This window comes from Malaya genurostris, chromosome 2 (assembly GCF_030247185.1).
Source record: "Malaya genurostris strain Urasoe2022 chromosome 2, Malgen_1.1, whole genome shotgun sequence".
Classification (NCBI taxonomy): domain Eukaryota; kingdom Metazoa; phylum Arthropoda; class Insecta; order Diptera; family Culicidae; genus Malaya; species Malaya genurostris.
In genome coordinates this window covers 233,404,699-233,422,351 of record NC_080571.1, presented here as the reverse complement: position 1 = coordinate 233,422,351, position 17,653 = coordinate 233,404,699, and the positions used below count along the sequence as shown (strand labels likewise).

General features: G+C 35.6%; 3 protein-coding genes across 5 annotated transcripts in view; 2 read left to right on the top strand and 1 right to left on the bottom strand.

Annotated features, from left to right (window-relative positions):
* Positions 1-17,653, bottom strand: part of LOC131428140 (uncharacterized) — a 251,352-nt gene that overhangs the window by 64,522 nt on the left and 169,177 nt on the right. The window lies entirely within an intron of this gene.
* LOC131428152 (uncharacterized) lies at positions 5,093-6,893 on the top strand. The gene is made up of 3 exons (XM_058591858.1): positions 5,093-5,793; positions 5,854-5,951; positions 6,009-6,893. The coding sequence occupies exon 3, from the start codon at positions 6,238-6,240 to the stop codon at positions 6,847-6,849; it is 612 nt and encodes a 203-aa protein (XP_058447841.1). The 5' UTR covers positions 5,093-5,793; positions 5,854-5,951; positions 6,009-6,237; the 3' UTR covers positions 6,850-6,893.
* On the top strand, positions 11,819-15,407 carry LOC131428142 (uncharacterized). Of its 2 annotated transcripts, XM_058591845.1 has the most exons (3): positions 11,819-14,594; positions 14,655-14,752; positions 14,810-15,407. In XM_058591845.1, the coding sequence occupies exon 1, from the start codon at positions 12,163-12,165 to the stop codon at positions 14,440-14,442; it is 2,280 nt and encodes a 759-aa protein (XP_058447828.1). In that variant the 5' UTR covers positions 11,819-12,162; the 3' UTR covers positions 14,443-14,594; positions 14,655-14,752; positions 14,810-15,407. The 2 variants fall into 2 exon arrangements, with proteins under 2 accessions (XP_058447828.1, XP_058447827.1); XM_058591844.1 differs by having other exon boundaries at positions 11,819-14,752.

Here is a 17,653-nt window from a genome sequence, read left to right as displayed (position 1 = left end):
AAGGATGAGCTCCTTGCGATATGAAAGTTGTACCGTGTTGTTTTCTTCTTTGGCAGTGAAATATTACTATATACAACATTTCAATCAGTCATGTCGTCTTAGGTTCATATCATTATTGAAATTAATTACTACTGATTTTAATATAGAATCCTACTTCTTTTCAAATAAAAGAGATGCGTGATGAGAAATTTTCCCTACGAAAATGTCAACGTTCTATAATTATTCATGAAACATTACAATTTTGATTTATCCAGAGATTTTGATGTTGATCACAGTCTGTTATTCATAATACATAGTAATCTCTGTTTAGTACTATTTAGCTCCCAAAATCTTTCTTAATCTTCCACGACAAAGTATCATAATAAACAAATCTGTTGTCATGGAATGACACTGGAATGTTTTGACAGCGTATAGGGCGGAAACTACACTGATAAAAATTTGTGCGAGAGTGCGGTGAACGACCCAATCGTGGTTAAAGCCGCTAATAAACGACGACAACAACAACAACAATTTGTGCGATCGATTCATATGTAAATAGCACTTCAATTTAATATGCTTTTTCATTTCAATACATAACGAAAGCGATTTGTTGTGCAAATTCATGTGCAAATTCATGTGCAAATTCACTAAGATGCAAGATTAGATTATTTTTCACTTAGCTTTGATGTGTTTCATTTTATAGTGGAAATGAGTACAGCACAAATGTATGTCGGTCAACTGTGTTTCAATTGAAATCTATGTGGAAAACAATGTGACATTCGAATGGAATTCATATAGAATCTAGAGGTAACGATACACCTCATCGTTTTGATGTGCATTTCAGATAAATATAACATGATTTCCACTTAGTATCAACAGTTTTTACACTCATTTTATGAGTTAAGTGTATGTTTTCATGAATTTCATGTGTTTTACGAGTAGTGATAGTTCAAATGCTTTGCACATGATGCCAGCGTGCAAATTATTTTCAGTGTAGGTAAAGCTCTGGTTCGTTTTGAATTTATTGAGCTACGCGTGTCGTATCAGCGTTAAAAAAAAACAAAAAAAACATCAAATATTATGTTCGGGAATATAAGCAGTTGTGTCAATATATCCCAAGTAGCAAATGTAACTTATTGAAATTTCAAGAGGTTCTACGATTGTTTTAGAATTGTTTTTTATGTTATATAAGTTCAGGAAGATTTTTAAATATATTAAAATCGGTTGTGCAACTAATCACTGCTAAGTTTTACAATACTACCGAAAAAATCACTGTAGAATAACTTTAAGTACATCTAAAACAATTGTGCAGTAAATCATCAACTTGCTAAAGTTTCACTAGAAGCTCTACAAAAAATTTCACATCGTCATGTAAAACGGGAGTAACTATAACAATTGTGCAACTTATCAAAAACTTTCCAAACGGCTGTCATAATTGTAATAACTTCGAAATTGCTATAAATCTCATGTGGAACAAAAAATTAGTGAAGAGATTGATGCTTTCCGCAAGGCAAAAAAAGCTGAGCCGAATTGATAACCGTGCTGTAAAAAATATATTTCCGCAGAGTCCGCATTGTTTTGGCTGCCTCATGAATTTTTAGATCAGTGTGCGCAGTTTTCTTCAGTTTTAGAAAAACATTGATATAAAATTCAAAACTTGCAAAAAAAGTTGTGTAAGATGTTTGAATTGAACGTAAAACTTGCAGACATGAGATTATTATCATAAAAGTTGCTGGAATACAGCGTTATATACGCAATGAAAACAAAAATCAATAAGATAATTTGTATTCGGTTTTCATCTCGCTAAAAAAAATAAGCTGAACTGACATCACTTTTAAAAGATATTGAACGAAAAGATAATTTCATCATAGTTACTCCCATAGTTATATATTACCGCTTGTGCAACTTGTTTTTGCAACTCCAGCACACAGACTTGCCAAAATAATACCTACAGTGCGTATCACAAAAGTCGGGCCCTCTAAGATAAATGACTATACTGTATTGTTGTTTAATTCAACTAGAAGATTTAAACTAATAAAAAAACCAAAGCGTAGAGAATTTCTTTCCGAAATATTAACATGTTAATATTTAGATAATATATGTCATTACGTTGGGTGAACCATTTTCTATTCAACTCACTGTTACAATCGATGCCATATTAGAAAAAATTCAAGAAAAATCATTTCGAGATTTTTCAGGTTTAATTACACATTAGTTTGTTCAAAATCTTCTGAGAATTTTAAAGAATGCTTGAATACACGTATTTTAAACACCATTCCGATGAATCTCATTAAAAATAATAGACTGTTATTTTCACAGAAATTTGTGTACAATCATCAAAACACGTTAATTTGAAGGCGCTTGAAAATTTCGGGCGTACGAATACATGTTTCACCACAAAAATGCAGTTCGTTGTCGATTTTTCATTTACAAAAACACAAAAGATTAATTCTACAATAGTGCATTATCATTTTTCATGTGCAGATTATTTTACAAGACCCACGTTTGTGTTGAAAGCAATTGTATTGAAAATCAAATGTGAAACTTATTTATAAGAAATTATGTTTGTTATGTTTTTGTAAACAACATTCCATTTCTTGTTTACATTACGTAGTAGATTGCACGAGTTTCACAATTGTTTCTTCACCGATTTTATTTCTACCTTTTCGATGGGATCAACGCATGAGTTTTTGTATCAGTTGCACAATCGTTGTGAATAATTTTTCGTAATAACGGATGAACTGTTGCACAACACAGAAAAATTGCGCTTTTTCCATAACACAACAGTTACTAGAATAGTGATATAAACTAACTTGATAAATTGCACAGTCAGTAGAAATATACAGGACAACAACTTAACGTGCTACTTGGGATGATAACTGAACAAATGGATTGATGTTAACATTTACTACTATAGAAATGGCGAACAGTGGGACTATAAATATTCAAAACATTTCATTCGGATATCAGTTTCAACCGTGATTTTGAAGGGCTTCAAAAAGTAACAACAGATTGTAAAAATGAAATCATTGTTAGTTATTGGATTCGGCCTGTGTTTTCTGGCTGTAAGTAACAACCAATAGCCTTTTGCTTTGATTATTGACTTTTCTGGGAAATATAACTTCACGAAATTATTATTTATTAACATTTTTGTTTTTTTTGCATTTTTTTAAATGAGATCCATCTGACCTGTTCAAATGTTTCTAACAATCCATTGAAAAATTTCAAATTTCAGGTTACGTTCGCCGCGCCGCAGCTAGATATTCTGCAAAATTTGCTTGGAACTGTCACCTCAACCGTAGGTAATGTGATTAAAGCTGTGACTTCGCAAATATCTGGCATCAATAACCAGTTGAATGGAATAATCATGGTTTGGTTGGATAACTTTCAATTATATGGTAAACGATTGAAATAAACGCATTTGCAGTTCTTCTGAATATATTGGGATTTATTTCAACATTTACGGATCCACGTTTTAATGTGAAACACTTCTTCGTTTTCTATTGGAAAGTACAAAATAAAAATTTAAAAAATAAATCGTTTAGAAAAGTGGTCAGGTATAGAATCCAACAGCTCTGTCAATTTGATATCGATTAGTAACAATGTTGGTCCTACTGGTAATCTTTCTGCGCATAACTTTGAATAGATAAAACTAAGGATTTTTAATTACAGGAAATTTTAGCAGCAAGCTGTGTCTAATTTCGTCTGCCTGAGATCGAAGACTTGTGCTGGTATACATAACCGTTAGTCAAGACCTGGTAAAACCCTACGACAGGACCTGACAACTGGCTTCTTGTTCCTGAAAAAAAATTCTCTTCTGATTCTGGTTGCTCCCTGTTTTACATTTCTCATATAGAAAGGTTATGCAATCACTGTGAAAACCGACTTTTGAACCGAGGCCCGGAGGGCCGAATGTCATATACCATTCGACTCAGTTCGTCGAGTACGCAAAATGTCTGTGTGTGTGTATGTGCGTATGTGTGCATGTAACGTTTTTTTTGCACTAATTTTTCTCAGAGATGGCTGAACCGATTTTCACAAACTTAGATTCAAATGAAAGGTCTTGTCATCCCATACAAAATTCCTGAATATTGTTTGGATCCGACTTCCGGTTCCGGAGTTATGGGGTAAAATGTGCAAAAAATGAAAATATGTTTTCTAGCTTTTCTCATAGATGGCGCGACCGATTTTCATAAACTCAGGTTCAAATGAAAGGTCCTGTGGTCCCATACGTAATTCCTAAATTTGTTAAAAATTGTATACCATCACTGAAAAGGGCGAAAAACCGTAAAAAGTTTTGTAAATCGACCTCAAATCTTCTCCAATTAATAGTTTTTATCACTAGACGGTCAAACAAACCGATTTCTGTTATTCTTTTTAGGAATCGAAGAAAATTGTTTTGAAGAATACCACAGTATTATATATGATGGTATGATTGATATGAGAAAGGCGTCATTACACCACTTGGTGGATTAAAACTGGTTTTGCCTTTCGCATATAGAAAGGTTATGCAATCACTGTAAAAACCGACTTTTGAACCGAGGCATATACCATTCGACTCAGTTCGTCGAGTACACAAAATGTCTGTGTGTGTATGTGTGTGTATGTGCGTATGTGTGTATGTAACGTTTTTTGCACTAACTTTTCTCGGAGATGGCTGAACCGATTTTAACAAACTTAGATTCAAATGAAAGGTCTTGTGGTCCCATACAAAATTCCTGAATATTACTTGGATCCGACTTTCGGTTCGGGAGTTATGGGGTAAAATGTGTAAAAAAAAGAAAATATGTGTTCTAATTTTTCTCATAGATGGCGCGACAGATTTTCACAAACTTAGGTTCAAATGAAAGGTCCTGTGGTTTCATGCGTAATTCCTGAATTTTATGCGGATCCGACTTCCGGATCCGGAAATATAGGGTAAAGTGGGTTAAAAGTTGTATACCATCACTTAAAATGGGGAAAAATCTTTAAAAAAAATTTAAATCGACCTCAAATCTTTTCCAATTGATAGTTTTTATCAGTAGACGGTCAAACAAACCGATTTCGGTTATTCTTTTAAGAATCGATGAAAATTATTTTGAAGAATACCACAGTATTATATATGATAGTATGATTGATATTAATTAAAACAAGTTTTTTTTAGTTTCAATTACAGTGGGGATCGCACAACGCGGATTTGGTTTTGCCGATATACGTTGTTGCCGGATTCGTTCTTGCTGGAAAACCGCAATAAACGAGACACAGAGCATATGAGATTTCGACTGATTGGGCTGTGAACGGTTATCTCGCTTCGGTCGACAGATAGAGCCACACAATCTTCGGAAAACTTCTTGCTTAGACCAACAGTTTAGTGTAGTTTGACAGACAATTAGTTGAGAACTGTTTCGCCAGGGGCGCTTTGAGAAATGCATGATATAAATCATTCGCTTAACTCAGACGCAAATTTCGCAAATTATAGCATTTTGAAGAATGCGGGAGTAAATATTTTATCTCGGAATCTCTCCATCAGATGTAGTTAGTGTGCTTGAATTCACATTTTAATTATCAGAATTAAGCTCTGTTGAGGGCAACACCACGGAGACCGAATGATGCTTTGTGCAACACGACGCCGAAGAAGGATGGTAAACGTCAACAGGAAGAAAGCGGAAAGAAAGAGAAGTAAGGAAACGTAAGGTTGAATAATCAATGTGTTAAAACTCTGAAGATAGAAGCAAGGTGAAATTTATCGAATAAAAGTTAATTTAGTAGTACAAGTTGTGGTGAGGATAGAAATTCTAGAAGGAGAAAAGAGTGATAGTTTGGATACGTGAAAGGGTATAAAAATAGAAATTTTGTTATAAAAAATGATACCTAAACCTTAACCTATTATCACAGATTACAGAAACCTTAACCTATTATCACAGACAGTTATCACATGTGGTTAACTTAGAATAAAACGTGCGAAATTAACAACTACTGAGAAGTAACATACAGTAAGTGAAATCAAATGAACTCTAGAAAGCTTATGATTAATTACAAAACGTCATCAGGTTCAGTATAATTTGCGGGTGAATCTGCAGGAGGAAAGTTGGAAGAAATGTAGAACACCAATAATTGTGAGTAATTTTATTCCTTTGTGAACTGAATGCAATCAATGAAAATTCATAATAAACCAATTTTTAGCTTTGATCTGCTATATAGAAAGCTGATACGAAGAGTGTTTTCATTCCACTCCGAACACAAATCAAAGAATTATTGTTCGGATAACCTCAAAGGATTATGGACACCTCGACGGAAAAAAACTGTATGCTTTGTCAAGAGCCGGATAGTGCAGACGACATGGTGCAATGTGATGCTTGCAGTATGTGGGCTCACTACCGATGCGCTGGGGTCACAGCTGAAATAGAAGATCAACCTTGGAGTTGCGTTAAGTGTTGCAACCAATTGCGTTTGCCCAAATCTGTAAAAAAAGGATCTAAGAAAGCTGGAGAGAAAAAAGGAACCGCAAGCAAGAGCGACTGCAGTTCGATACACAGTAACATATCGGCACTAGACACTGCCTTGAAGCTGCTAGAAGAAGAACAGCAAGAGAAAGAACAGGAACTAGAAAATCAACGCATTTTACATGAGAGGAGGTTAGAAATGAAACGAGCAATAGAGGAAAAGAAATTGATACAAGAAAAGGAACTACGCGAACGAGAATTGCAGCAGGAACGGGAAATAAGGGAATATCGGCTAACCCAAGAGCGAAAGCATCTACAAATGCGATTAGCAGAAGAAGCGAAATATGTTGAAAGGAGACAAGCTTTACAACAAAAATTCGTGGAGAAGCTGAATATCGTAAAGGAATCTAATATTAATGCGATTAGCAGAAGAAGCGAAATATGTTGAAAGGAGACAAGCTTTACAACAAAAATTCGTGGAGAAGCTGAATATCGTAAAGGAATCTAATATTAATATGTTGATGATACTAGAAAGGAGGTAAATGAAGGAAAGGAAGATGAGATGGAATCTTGGAGTGAAAAGGTTCCACAATGGCTGCATTCAAATAAGGTTCAAGATAAAAAACAAACCTCTACAACGGCTGACGATTTAAAAGGAGCAGTACCCAAAACTGAAAATAAATCGCAAGCAGCAAATAAGGAAATTGATTCGATACTAGAAAAGTTAACGGAAATGTACGAAGATGAGAAGTGCGAAGATGATGAAAGTGTAGACAGCCTCAACAGCGACCAATTAAAGCTTGTCGCTAGACTGTTGAAAACCCGTGAGCGAAACGGGCTGGGGCAGAAGCCAGTTGGGCCCTCAAAGGACCAGTTAGCTGCTCGACAAGCAGTATCAAAACATTTGCCACTGTTTAAAGGAGAACCAGAGATTTGGCCGATATTTATTAGTAGTTTTGAATATACCACCCAAGCGTGCGGATTTTCAAATCTAGACAATTTGAAGCGCTTGCAGGACAGTTTGCGAGGAGAAGCTCTCGAGGCTGTAAGGAGCCGACTTGTACTACCGGAGTCGGTACCAGACGTGATCAAAGACCTGCGAGACCTATTTGGGAAACCAGAAAAGCTTCTAAGCAGTCTGCTAGCAAAGGTCCGCAAAGCTAGACCTCCTAGAGTGGACCGATTGGAGACATTCATTCACTTCGGTATAACAGTGAAGCAACTATGTGACCATTTAGAAGCGGCCAAACTAACCGATCATCTCAGTAACCCAATGTTGGTTCAAGAGCTAGTGGATAAGCTTCCACATAGCTACAAACTAGACTGGGTACGGTTTAAGCGTAGTAACGAAGGTACACCTCTTAGAGTATTTACGGACTTCATCAACAATATTGTATCGGATGTATCGGAAGTTAGCGAGCTTAGCTACTTTGAGCCAAACGACGTACCACGCTGTAGCAAAGGAACACCTAAGAGAAGGGAATTTGTACATATGCATTCAAATACACTGAACAAAATAGAAGGCGACACTAACAAACCGTGCTGGTTATGCAAAAGGGCTGATCATAAAATCAGACTTTGCGATCAATTCAAAAGAATGTGTGTTTCGGACAGGTTGAAAATAGTTGACAGATTTAAACTTTGTATTGTTTGTCTAAATAATCACGGAAAAAGCCCTTGTAACTTCAAGATCCGCTGTAATGTAGGAAGATGCCAAGGAAGTCATCACCCTCTATTGCATCGCACTGTCGAAACCGTTCAAGTATTGCAAACTGAGTCTAATACCCATGATAATCCATTTCGTTCCGTGATATTTCGGATTGTTCCCATAACAATTTATGCGGGTAGTTGTTATTTGAATATTTTAGCCTTTTTGGATGAGGGTTCCTCGGTAACCCTTGTGGATGAGGATGTCTTAAAAAAGCTTCCTGTTAGCGGAAAAATAGAACCATTAATAGTGACTTGGACGGGAAACATGAAAAGATACGAGGATCATTCACGTAAAGTCGATTTGATGCTATCGGCTAGGGGAGCTTGCGAAAAGTATCCGTTGCTAAATGTACGTTCGGTCAAAGGACTAATGTTACCGAAGCAATGTGTAAGAATAGAAGAAATTACGAAACGTTACCATCATTTGATGAACTTGCCGTTGGTTAATCAAACGGAAGATGAGCCGAAGATTATGATCGGTTTAGACAATTTGCATGTCTTCGCGCCTATAGAATCACGCATTGGTCGTCAAGGCGAGCCAATTGCAGTGCGTTCAAAATTAGGATGGTCGGTATACGGACCGCATCAGCAAAGGATTATTCACCAAACATACGTCAATTTACATACAGTATCCCCAATCACAAATCAAGATCTACATGATATGCTTCGTCACCAGTTCTCGTTAGAAGAAACAGGAATTACAGGATACATACCAGAATCCAGAGAAGATATGAGAGCTCGGAATATTTTGAAAACAACTACAGTTCGTGTAGGTGATCGCTTTGAAACGGGACTTCTATGGCGCGATGAAATACGTCGGTTTCCAGATAGCTACCCGATGGCTATGAGAAGACTGCAGGCGTTAGAAAGGAAGCTAGCACGGGACCCAGTCCTCCACGAAAACGTTCATAAACTAATAGAGGAGTATGTTCAAAAGGGTTATGCACATCAAATAACTACAGAAGAGCTCGTTGTATCGAACCCATCAGCCGTGTGGTATCTTCCATTGAACGTAGTCATCAATCCCCGAAAACCCGGAAAGGTTCGTCTCGTGTGGGACGCTGCTGCCGCTGTAAACGGAATTTCCTTAAATTCAGAGTTGCTGAAAGGGCCGGATATGCTAACTAGCCTTCCTGCAGTTATTCAACGTTTCCGAGAGAAAAGCATCGGATTCGGAGGTGATATAAAGGAGATGTTCCATCAGATCCTGATAAGACAGGCAGATAGACAGTCTCAGCGATTTCTGTATCGCTTTGATTCATCGAAACCACCTCAGATTTATGTTATGAATGTTGCTACATTCGGTTCAACATGTTCACCTTGTTCAGCTCAATTCATTAAAAATATAAATGCTGAGGAGCACGCTGAAAACTATCCAGAAGCGGCGGATGCGATCGTTAGCAAACATTACGTTGACGATTATTTTGACAGTGTGGATACGGTAGAGCATGCAGTAAAGTTAGCAAAAGAAGTACGATTGATTCATGCGCGAGGAGGCTTTCAAATAAGAAATTGGGTGTCCAACTCCAAAGAGTTTATGCAAGCGTTAGGAGAACAATCTGCCTCTCATTCTGTACATTTCAATCAAGATAAACACTCTGAGAATGAACGTGTGCTCGGGATTGTTTGGAATCCTGATGATGATGATGAATTTTCTTTTTGCACTAACACGCGAATAGGTTTCCAGGCCGTTCTTTCTGGTACAGAACGCCCTTCGAAAAGAACAGTACTCAGCTGCGTGATGTCAATGTTCGATCCGTTAGGGCTCTTATCACCCTTCACGATACTTGGCAGGATACTGGTACAAAACTTGTGGCGAACAGGATGCGAGTGGGATGATCTCATCGATGACGAATCCTTTGAAAAATGGAGTAAATGGACGAAACTTTTGCCGGAGATTGGAAAAATCCGAGTACCTCGAAGTTACTTTGGAAAAGCATATTGTATGTATGTATGTATGTATGTGTGAAGCCACCATCAGTTCAAGGCATTACCAGTGGATGCAGGTAGACTTACAGTAGATCCGAATTTGATTATCAGATAACTTTCATATTACTGCTGTTAAGAAGGCCAAAATGGACTTTGAGGACCCGGCGCCTTCCAGCAATAACATCCGGCCATATAATAAAAGAATTCGCTGTACCAGCTTAAACCTGCCTGATGGTTTGTTTGTTAGAAGGGTGCGTCTTACTCATTTCAGACCTTCTGGGGAAAACACACAGCTTTCCCCTGTGAATCGGGTTGACATTTCACTCCTTCATCCAGTCATTCACTTGTAAGATACCCTGATGCACTCCCATCCCTCTTCCCTTACAATGTACTTGAGCATAGTATTATATAATGTAACATAATACACTTTAATATAATTTCCGGCAGTATAATACAATAAAACACAATATAGTATAAAACGGTGCAAAATCGTATGGTACAGTGTATTATAGTCTACTATAATATTTTATGATGAATATAATAGTATCATAATGTTATGTGACATAATATAGTAAAATATACCATAATATATTATAATATAGTTTGGTCACTATACGACACTGAATATAATAAAATATTATTATGCATAAAATATAAAAATGTAATACATCACAATGCAATATAATACACTTATAATTGTGTATTAAAAAATGCATTACAATACTATATAAAACAATACCAAACATTGTACCATAATATAGTATAATATAGTACAATGTAATATAATATAATACCACAAAATATGACGTAATATAATATGATACAATTTAATAATATATGTGTAAAGTGAAATGTTTAGTATGGAAATGAAAATGTAGCTGATAATGATAAAGATTATAATAATGGTAACAATAGTAATAATAATAATAATAGTAATAATAATAATAATAATAATAATAATAATAATAATAGTAATAATAATAATAATAATAATAATAATAATAATAATAATAATAATAATAATAATAATAATAATAATAATAATAATACTTATATACTACAAAATAATATAATATAACATAATATAGTAAAATATATTTTAATTTAATATAATATAATACAATGTCATACAATATAATATATTATAAATCAATATATAAAATAACAGTTACTGTAGAGTGTCAGTTATGCTCTTCTATCTTCGCAGTACTGCAGGAAGTAGAATATTTCTCTTCTAATAAGAATAATAATATCCACATCTATAAAAATAATATATGTTATTATTATTGATGACAAATTAATAATACTAACAATAAATATAATAATGAAAATAATAAAAAAAAACAACATAATATAGTACAATGAATTATATAATAAATAATAGAATGAATAAAACACAACAGGAACCAGTGAGGACCAAGCTCACCTTGTGATGACCTTGATCTTTAGTTAAAATTTACTTTAAAAATGATAACTTATAAGGAAAACAAATTTATATTTTGCGCAGAGGTACGTAGTACTACTCATAATAAACCCTATAATATAATATAATATAATATAATATAATATAATATAATACAACATAATGCAATACAATATAACATAATATAATAGAATACAATATAATATAATATATTATAATATAATACCATATAATATGATATAATGCAATGCAGTATAATACCATACAACATAGTATATAATAACATAAAATAGTGTAAGCCGATAATATGTGAAATTATATGCTATGATACAATATAACAGTTAATGTCGCAGTGTAAGTTACGCTCTTCTAATAATAATAATAATAATAATAATAATAATAATAATAACAATAATAATAATAATAATAATAATAATACATGATGTAATAAACAACAGAATTATATGTTGTAATATACTATGATAAACACTGCACTTTAGGATGGGCTTCAACCTACAAGCCATTTCGCACCCTCTCATTCTGCTACTAACGCAGAAGGCGATAGCACCCAGTCGACGCCGTTCTATTGATCAAATGTCATCATAGACGCTCGGGGAGGCATGAGATAGGGACTTGTGAGGACTTAGTTATCTCACCATTTGACGACCTAGTTACTTTGGAAAAGCATATTCAAGCCAAATGAAAAACATTCAGTTGCATGTATTTACCGATGCGAGCGAGAATGCCTATGGTTGCGTGGCATATTTTCGAGCCGAGATTGATGGTAAAATTTATTGTGCGTTGGTGATGAGCAAAAGTAAGGTCGCACCGTTGAAACCGTTGACGATACCTCGTTTAGAGCTACAGGCGGCCGTACTAGGCGCGAGACTGGTTGAATCCGTTCAACGAAATCACAGTTTTAATATACATCAAATTTTTTTGTGGACAGATTCTCGAAATGTTCTTTCCTGGATTAAATCAGACCATCGGCGATACCGACAATATGTTGGATTTCGCATAGGAGAAATTCTGACTCTTACTAACGTTACAGATTGGTACTGGGTACCGACGAAGTACAACGAAGCCGATCGTGTAACTAAATGGAAAGGCGATACAAGTTTCAATTCAGATAGTTCGTGGTTCAAAGGCCAGTTGTTTTTAAGTCGAGATACATCAGAATGGCCCAAGCAACCATCGATTTCTGCAAATACAAACGAAGAAATTAAAGCACATCTCTTAGTTCACGACGTATTTTTAACAAAGTTCTTGGTTGACATAAATCGAATTTCGAAATGGACGGTCTTGGTTCGTACGATTACTTGTGTTTATAGATTTATCTCCAATTGTAAAAGACTACTGGAAGGTCGCTCCTTGGAAACTCTGAAAGCCACAAAACGGCAAACAAGATTACTGAGAGCAAATTGTCGATTAGTAGAACGAGTTCCGTTAAAGCAGGAAGAATTCATGTTAGCAGAACAGTACTTATACAAAGCAGTTCAAGCGGAAGAATATCGAAGCGAAACGAAGATACTTCTTCATAACCGAAATAGACCTGCATCCCAGTGGCTGAATGTTGAAACATCAAGTCCATTATATAAGCTCACTCCATTGATAGATCAATATGGACTAATACGCATGGAAGGGAGGACGAAGAATGCAGATTTTCTTCCTTTCGACATGCGATTTCCGATTATCTTACCAAAAGACCATCTTCTAACTGATAAATTAGTACAACATTACCATGAGAAGTTTGGTCACGGTTACAGGGAAACGGTAAAAAACGAACTAAAACAGCGATATTACATTCCAACTCTAGATAGAGTAGTACACAGAGTTATGAGGAACTGTGTCTGGTGTCGAATCCACCGAAGTCGTCCACAAACTCCCAGAATGGCCTCATTGCCCGTTCAGCGTTTAATACCATTCCAACGTCCTTTTAGCTACGTGGGAGTTGATTATTTAGGCCCGTTCGGTGTGTCAGTTGGCCGTCGTATAGAGAAACGATGGATAGTATTATTCACGTGCTTAGTCGTGAGGGCCATTCACTTAGAGGTTGCTCACAGCCTGAACTCGCAATCTTGTTTGATGGCTATTCGGAGATTTATCTGCAAACGAGGGCCTCCCCTCGAGATTTTCTCAGACAACGGTACTAACCTTAAAGGAGCCAGTAAGGAACTAATAAAGGTGATTCACCATATTGATGAAGACTGCGCAAATGAGTTAACCAACGCTCGAATGAAATGGAACTTTAATCCGCCAGCCACCCCGCATATGGGAGGTGTTTGGGAAAGGCTAGTTCGGTCAGTGAAAGATGCGCTGGAAGTTATTGATGATGGAAGGCGTCTTACGGATGAGATTTTACTGACAGCAATAGCTGAAGCTGAGGATATGATTAACTCACGTCCTTTGACCTACGTGCCGCAGTCAGCAGATGAGATCGAAACACTAAGTCCGAATCACTTTCTTCGTGGAGTATCGCCCAATGAAGCTCAGTCAACACCTCCTCCACCGTACTCAGCAGAGGCTCTCAGAGATGCCTATAAAAGATCACAGCAACTAGCCTCGGAAATGTGGAACCGGTGGATTAAAGAATATGTCCCCACTTTAAACGGTCGTGCCAAGTGGTTCAGTGAAACGAAGGGTTTGAAAACCGGCGATTTAGTCTACGTAGTAGAAGGAGCTAAACGTAAACTCTGGGTGCGAGGAATGGTCGAAGCTCCCATAATATCTAGTGATGGACGTGTTCGCCAAGCTTGGATTAGAACTAACAGCGGAGTATTCAAAAGGGCGACAGCCAACCTTGCAGTATTAGAGATTGGAAATGGTAACACTGATCCGGATAACGCTATCGTGTCAGAATTACGGGCTGGGGAAATGTTGAGGGCAACACCACGGAGACCGAATGATGCTTTGTGCAACACGACGCCGAAGAAGGATGGTAAACGTCAACAGGAAGAAAGCGGAAAGAAAGAGAAGTAAGGAAACGTAAGGTTGAATAATCAATGTGTTAAAACTCTGAAGATAGAAGCAAGGTGAAATTTATCGAATAAAAGTTAATTTAGTAGTACAAGTTGTGGTGAGGATAGAAATTCTAGAAGGAGAAAAGAGTGATAGTTTGGATACGTGAAAGGGTATAAAAATAGAAATTTTGTTATAAAAAATGATACCTAAACCTTAACCTATTATCACAGATTACAGAAACCTTAACCTATTATCACAGACAGTTATCACATGTGGTTAACTTAGAATAAAACGTGCGAAATTAACAACTACTGAGAAGTAACATACAGTAAGTGAAATCAAATGAACTCTAGAAAGCTTATGATTAATTACAAAACGTCATCAGGTTCAGTATAATTTGCGGGTGAATCTGCAGGAGGAAAGTTGGAAGAAATGTAGAACACCAATAATTGTGAGTAATTTTATTCCTTTGTGAACTGAATGCAATCAATGAAAATTCATAATAAACCAATTTTTAGCTTTGATCTGCTATATAGAAAGCTGATACGAAGAGTGTTTTCATTCCACTCCGAACAAGCTCTTATCAAAAAATTTAAAGATATAGAGCCGTTTTTTTTTGGAAAGCTGTTAGGAATGTCAGAGTATACATTATGAAAACCATGTTGATTGAGAACTTGTCCAATGAATGGTGCTAGTTGACAATTTGACGATAGAAAATTTATAATGTGATATCTCTAAACCCTGATGATATAGAATGTTGGTGTTTTCGGAAAAAAATGTCCCGGAGTTAAAAACAGATCAAATAGTGTAAACAGTATCTGAAAATTCTCCAATTGATGGTGCTAATGTGCAATTCAAAGTTGAAAATTTATGTTGATTCATTCAGATGGTTTCTTCGATAAGTTGTTCTAGAGTGTCAATACCTATTAAATGATTGACTAAACAGTTCGTATTGTATCTATATAGGTAGTCTTCAGTAACTAAAAATGTTTACAAGAGTTATGTTATCAATCAGTCTTTCAATAAATTGGTAAAGGATAGACAAATCGAAAACTGTTTTCCTAGAAGGCGCTAGTAAGTTACTAGAGTATTAACATGAATAAGCTATCGAAATCGGAAATCTGAGGAACTTGAGAGTGAAACTCGAACTTTATATTGAAGTTTTGATTATTTGTATTGCTAGATATAATGATAAGTACATAAAACCTGCTATGTAGGTTTTTTTTTATTTTTATTTATAGCGACCGTTAATTCATCAAAATTTCTTGAATTGATTACAGTATAGAACCGTACTGTCTTCGGAGAGTTTGTTGTGTTTGTGGAGACTAAAAGTGATATTTTAATTAAAATTAGTTGAGAACTGTCTCACCATAACCGCAAAAAAAATTCTATTGCATTTAATACCATAAAGTTGGATTACGATTATTTGGAAAAGTGATGGTCCCGAACTAGTTTCTGTGCAAAACATAAATTATGCGCAAAACATTAATGTATTTAAAAGTAATCACTCTACTAGGTGGAGCTTGTGTACCGTAATGTTTACAGTATCTATCAGAATCAGTGCGGTCAATTTTCATTTTCATTTTTCGAATAATATTAGTTGAAAATAAAAATTTATGGCCACTGACCGTCAGCATATCGATACAAATTGATATGACTTTTGCTACCATTTCTAAGTAAAGCTCCCAGAATTCATCGTAAGTTAAATAATCGTGCCTAGTCGTTTGAAGTTTTGCTTGCTCAGTTTCAAGTGCCAAGTAGTCTAGCTGCTTCATTGTCTTCGCTGTTGGTAGTGAGCAAGTTCGAATGAATAGAATTATAAATTGAGTAAAGTATTAAAAATGAAAACTGAAGGAGGAAACTATTAATTTATGTGTATTCTGAAATTGATATTTCAGCTACCTGGTTTGTCTTTCATCTATTATCTTGCACCAATTCGAATGTTCACATGAACCTCATTTGGAGGCCGCTCTCACACTATTGATGTTCTGTTTCTTCAAGAAATCAACTGACGGTGGTTAAACTGAGCTTTGATTAGAAAAGAATCGATTGAAGAACTGAATGCTCCGGTTCACTCTTTGTAGTCTCCTTTGGAGGGATCCCTACAATTTTTCCAGCCATCAGAAGCGTTATAAACTTATCGATTTGCAATTTTTACCCATTCGTCCAAATGTCCCTTAGGCCGTTTGCATAACCAATTTTGTTACAATCTTGAGCTTATTATCCTGACTTGTTAAAAAAAACTGAATGTAGACGTTCACTCTCGTTATATTCAATTTCATCCATTCCATCCATTGGTGCCTGATGATGAGCGAGATCATGAAATTTTCGCTTCACTGGGCTTTTCCCAGTTCAATAAAAAATAAAAATTTAAATTAAATAAGCAATACATGTCACGATTTATGTACTTAACATTATATCTAACTATGTAAATTGTCAAAACCTCAGATTTTAGATGCCGATATTCACCTTAATACTCCAGTAGCTTACTAGCGCCTTATAGTAAAACAGTTTTCAATTCGTCTATCCTTCACCAACTTATTGAAAAGCTGCTTGATAACATCACTTTCGTAAACAGCTCTGGTTTTTAGTTACAGGAGACCAACTTATAGATATAATAAAAACTCATTCATTTAATGGTTAACGAAACCCTAAACACCCTCTCGAAGAAATCATTTTAATAAGTCAACATGATCTTGAGCTGCAGTAGTTACCAACCCTTAATTGCACACTAGGGTTCCCAACGAGAGAAATTTTAACTACTGTTTACATTATTTGATCTGTTTTGAATTCCGGAACATTCTTTCCGAAAACACGATAAAATTTTAAAGATATAATAGAATCAATTTTCTTTGACGAAATTGTGATCCCACTAGCGCCACTGGCTGGATAACTAAATAATAGACCGCTACATTCCGAACATTTTTGTAGAAGACAAAGTTCCTCTAAATCTTGTAGTTTTCGAACTAGAGCATAATTTTCACATTGAAAGTTGTACCATAGCAAACACACTAATTCTATCTGATGGAGTGATTCCGAAATATGTTTTTAACTTGTTAATAAACTTTCAGTCTCTCTCTCTCTCTCTCTCTCTCTCTCTCTCTGTGTATGTGTCAAATAATCTTATTAGGTTTTCTCGGAGATGACGGAACCGACTTTGACAAACTTAGATTCAAATGAAGGAATTCGTGAATATCATCCGGATCCGACTTGCGGTTCCGGAGTTATA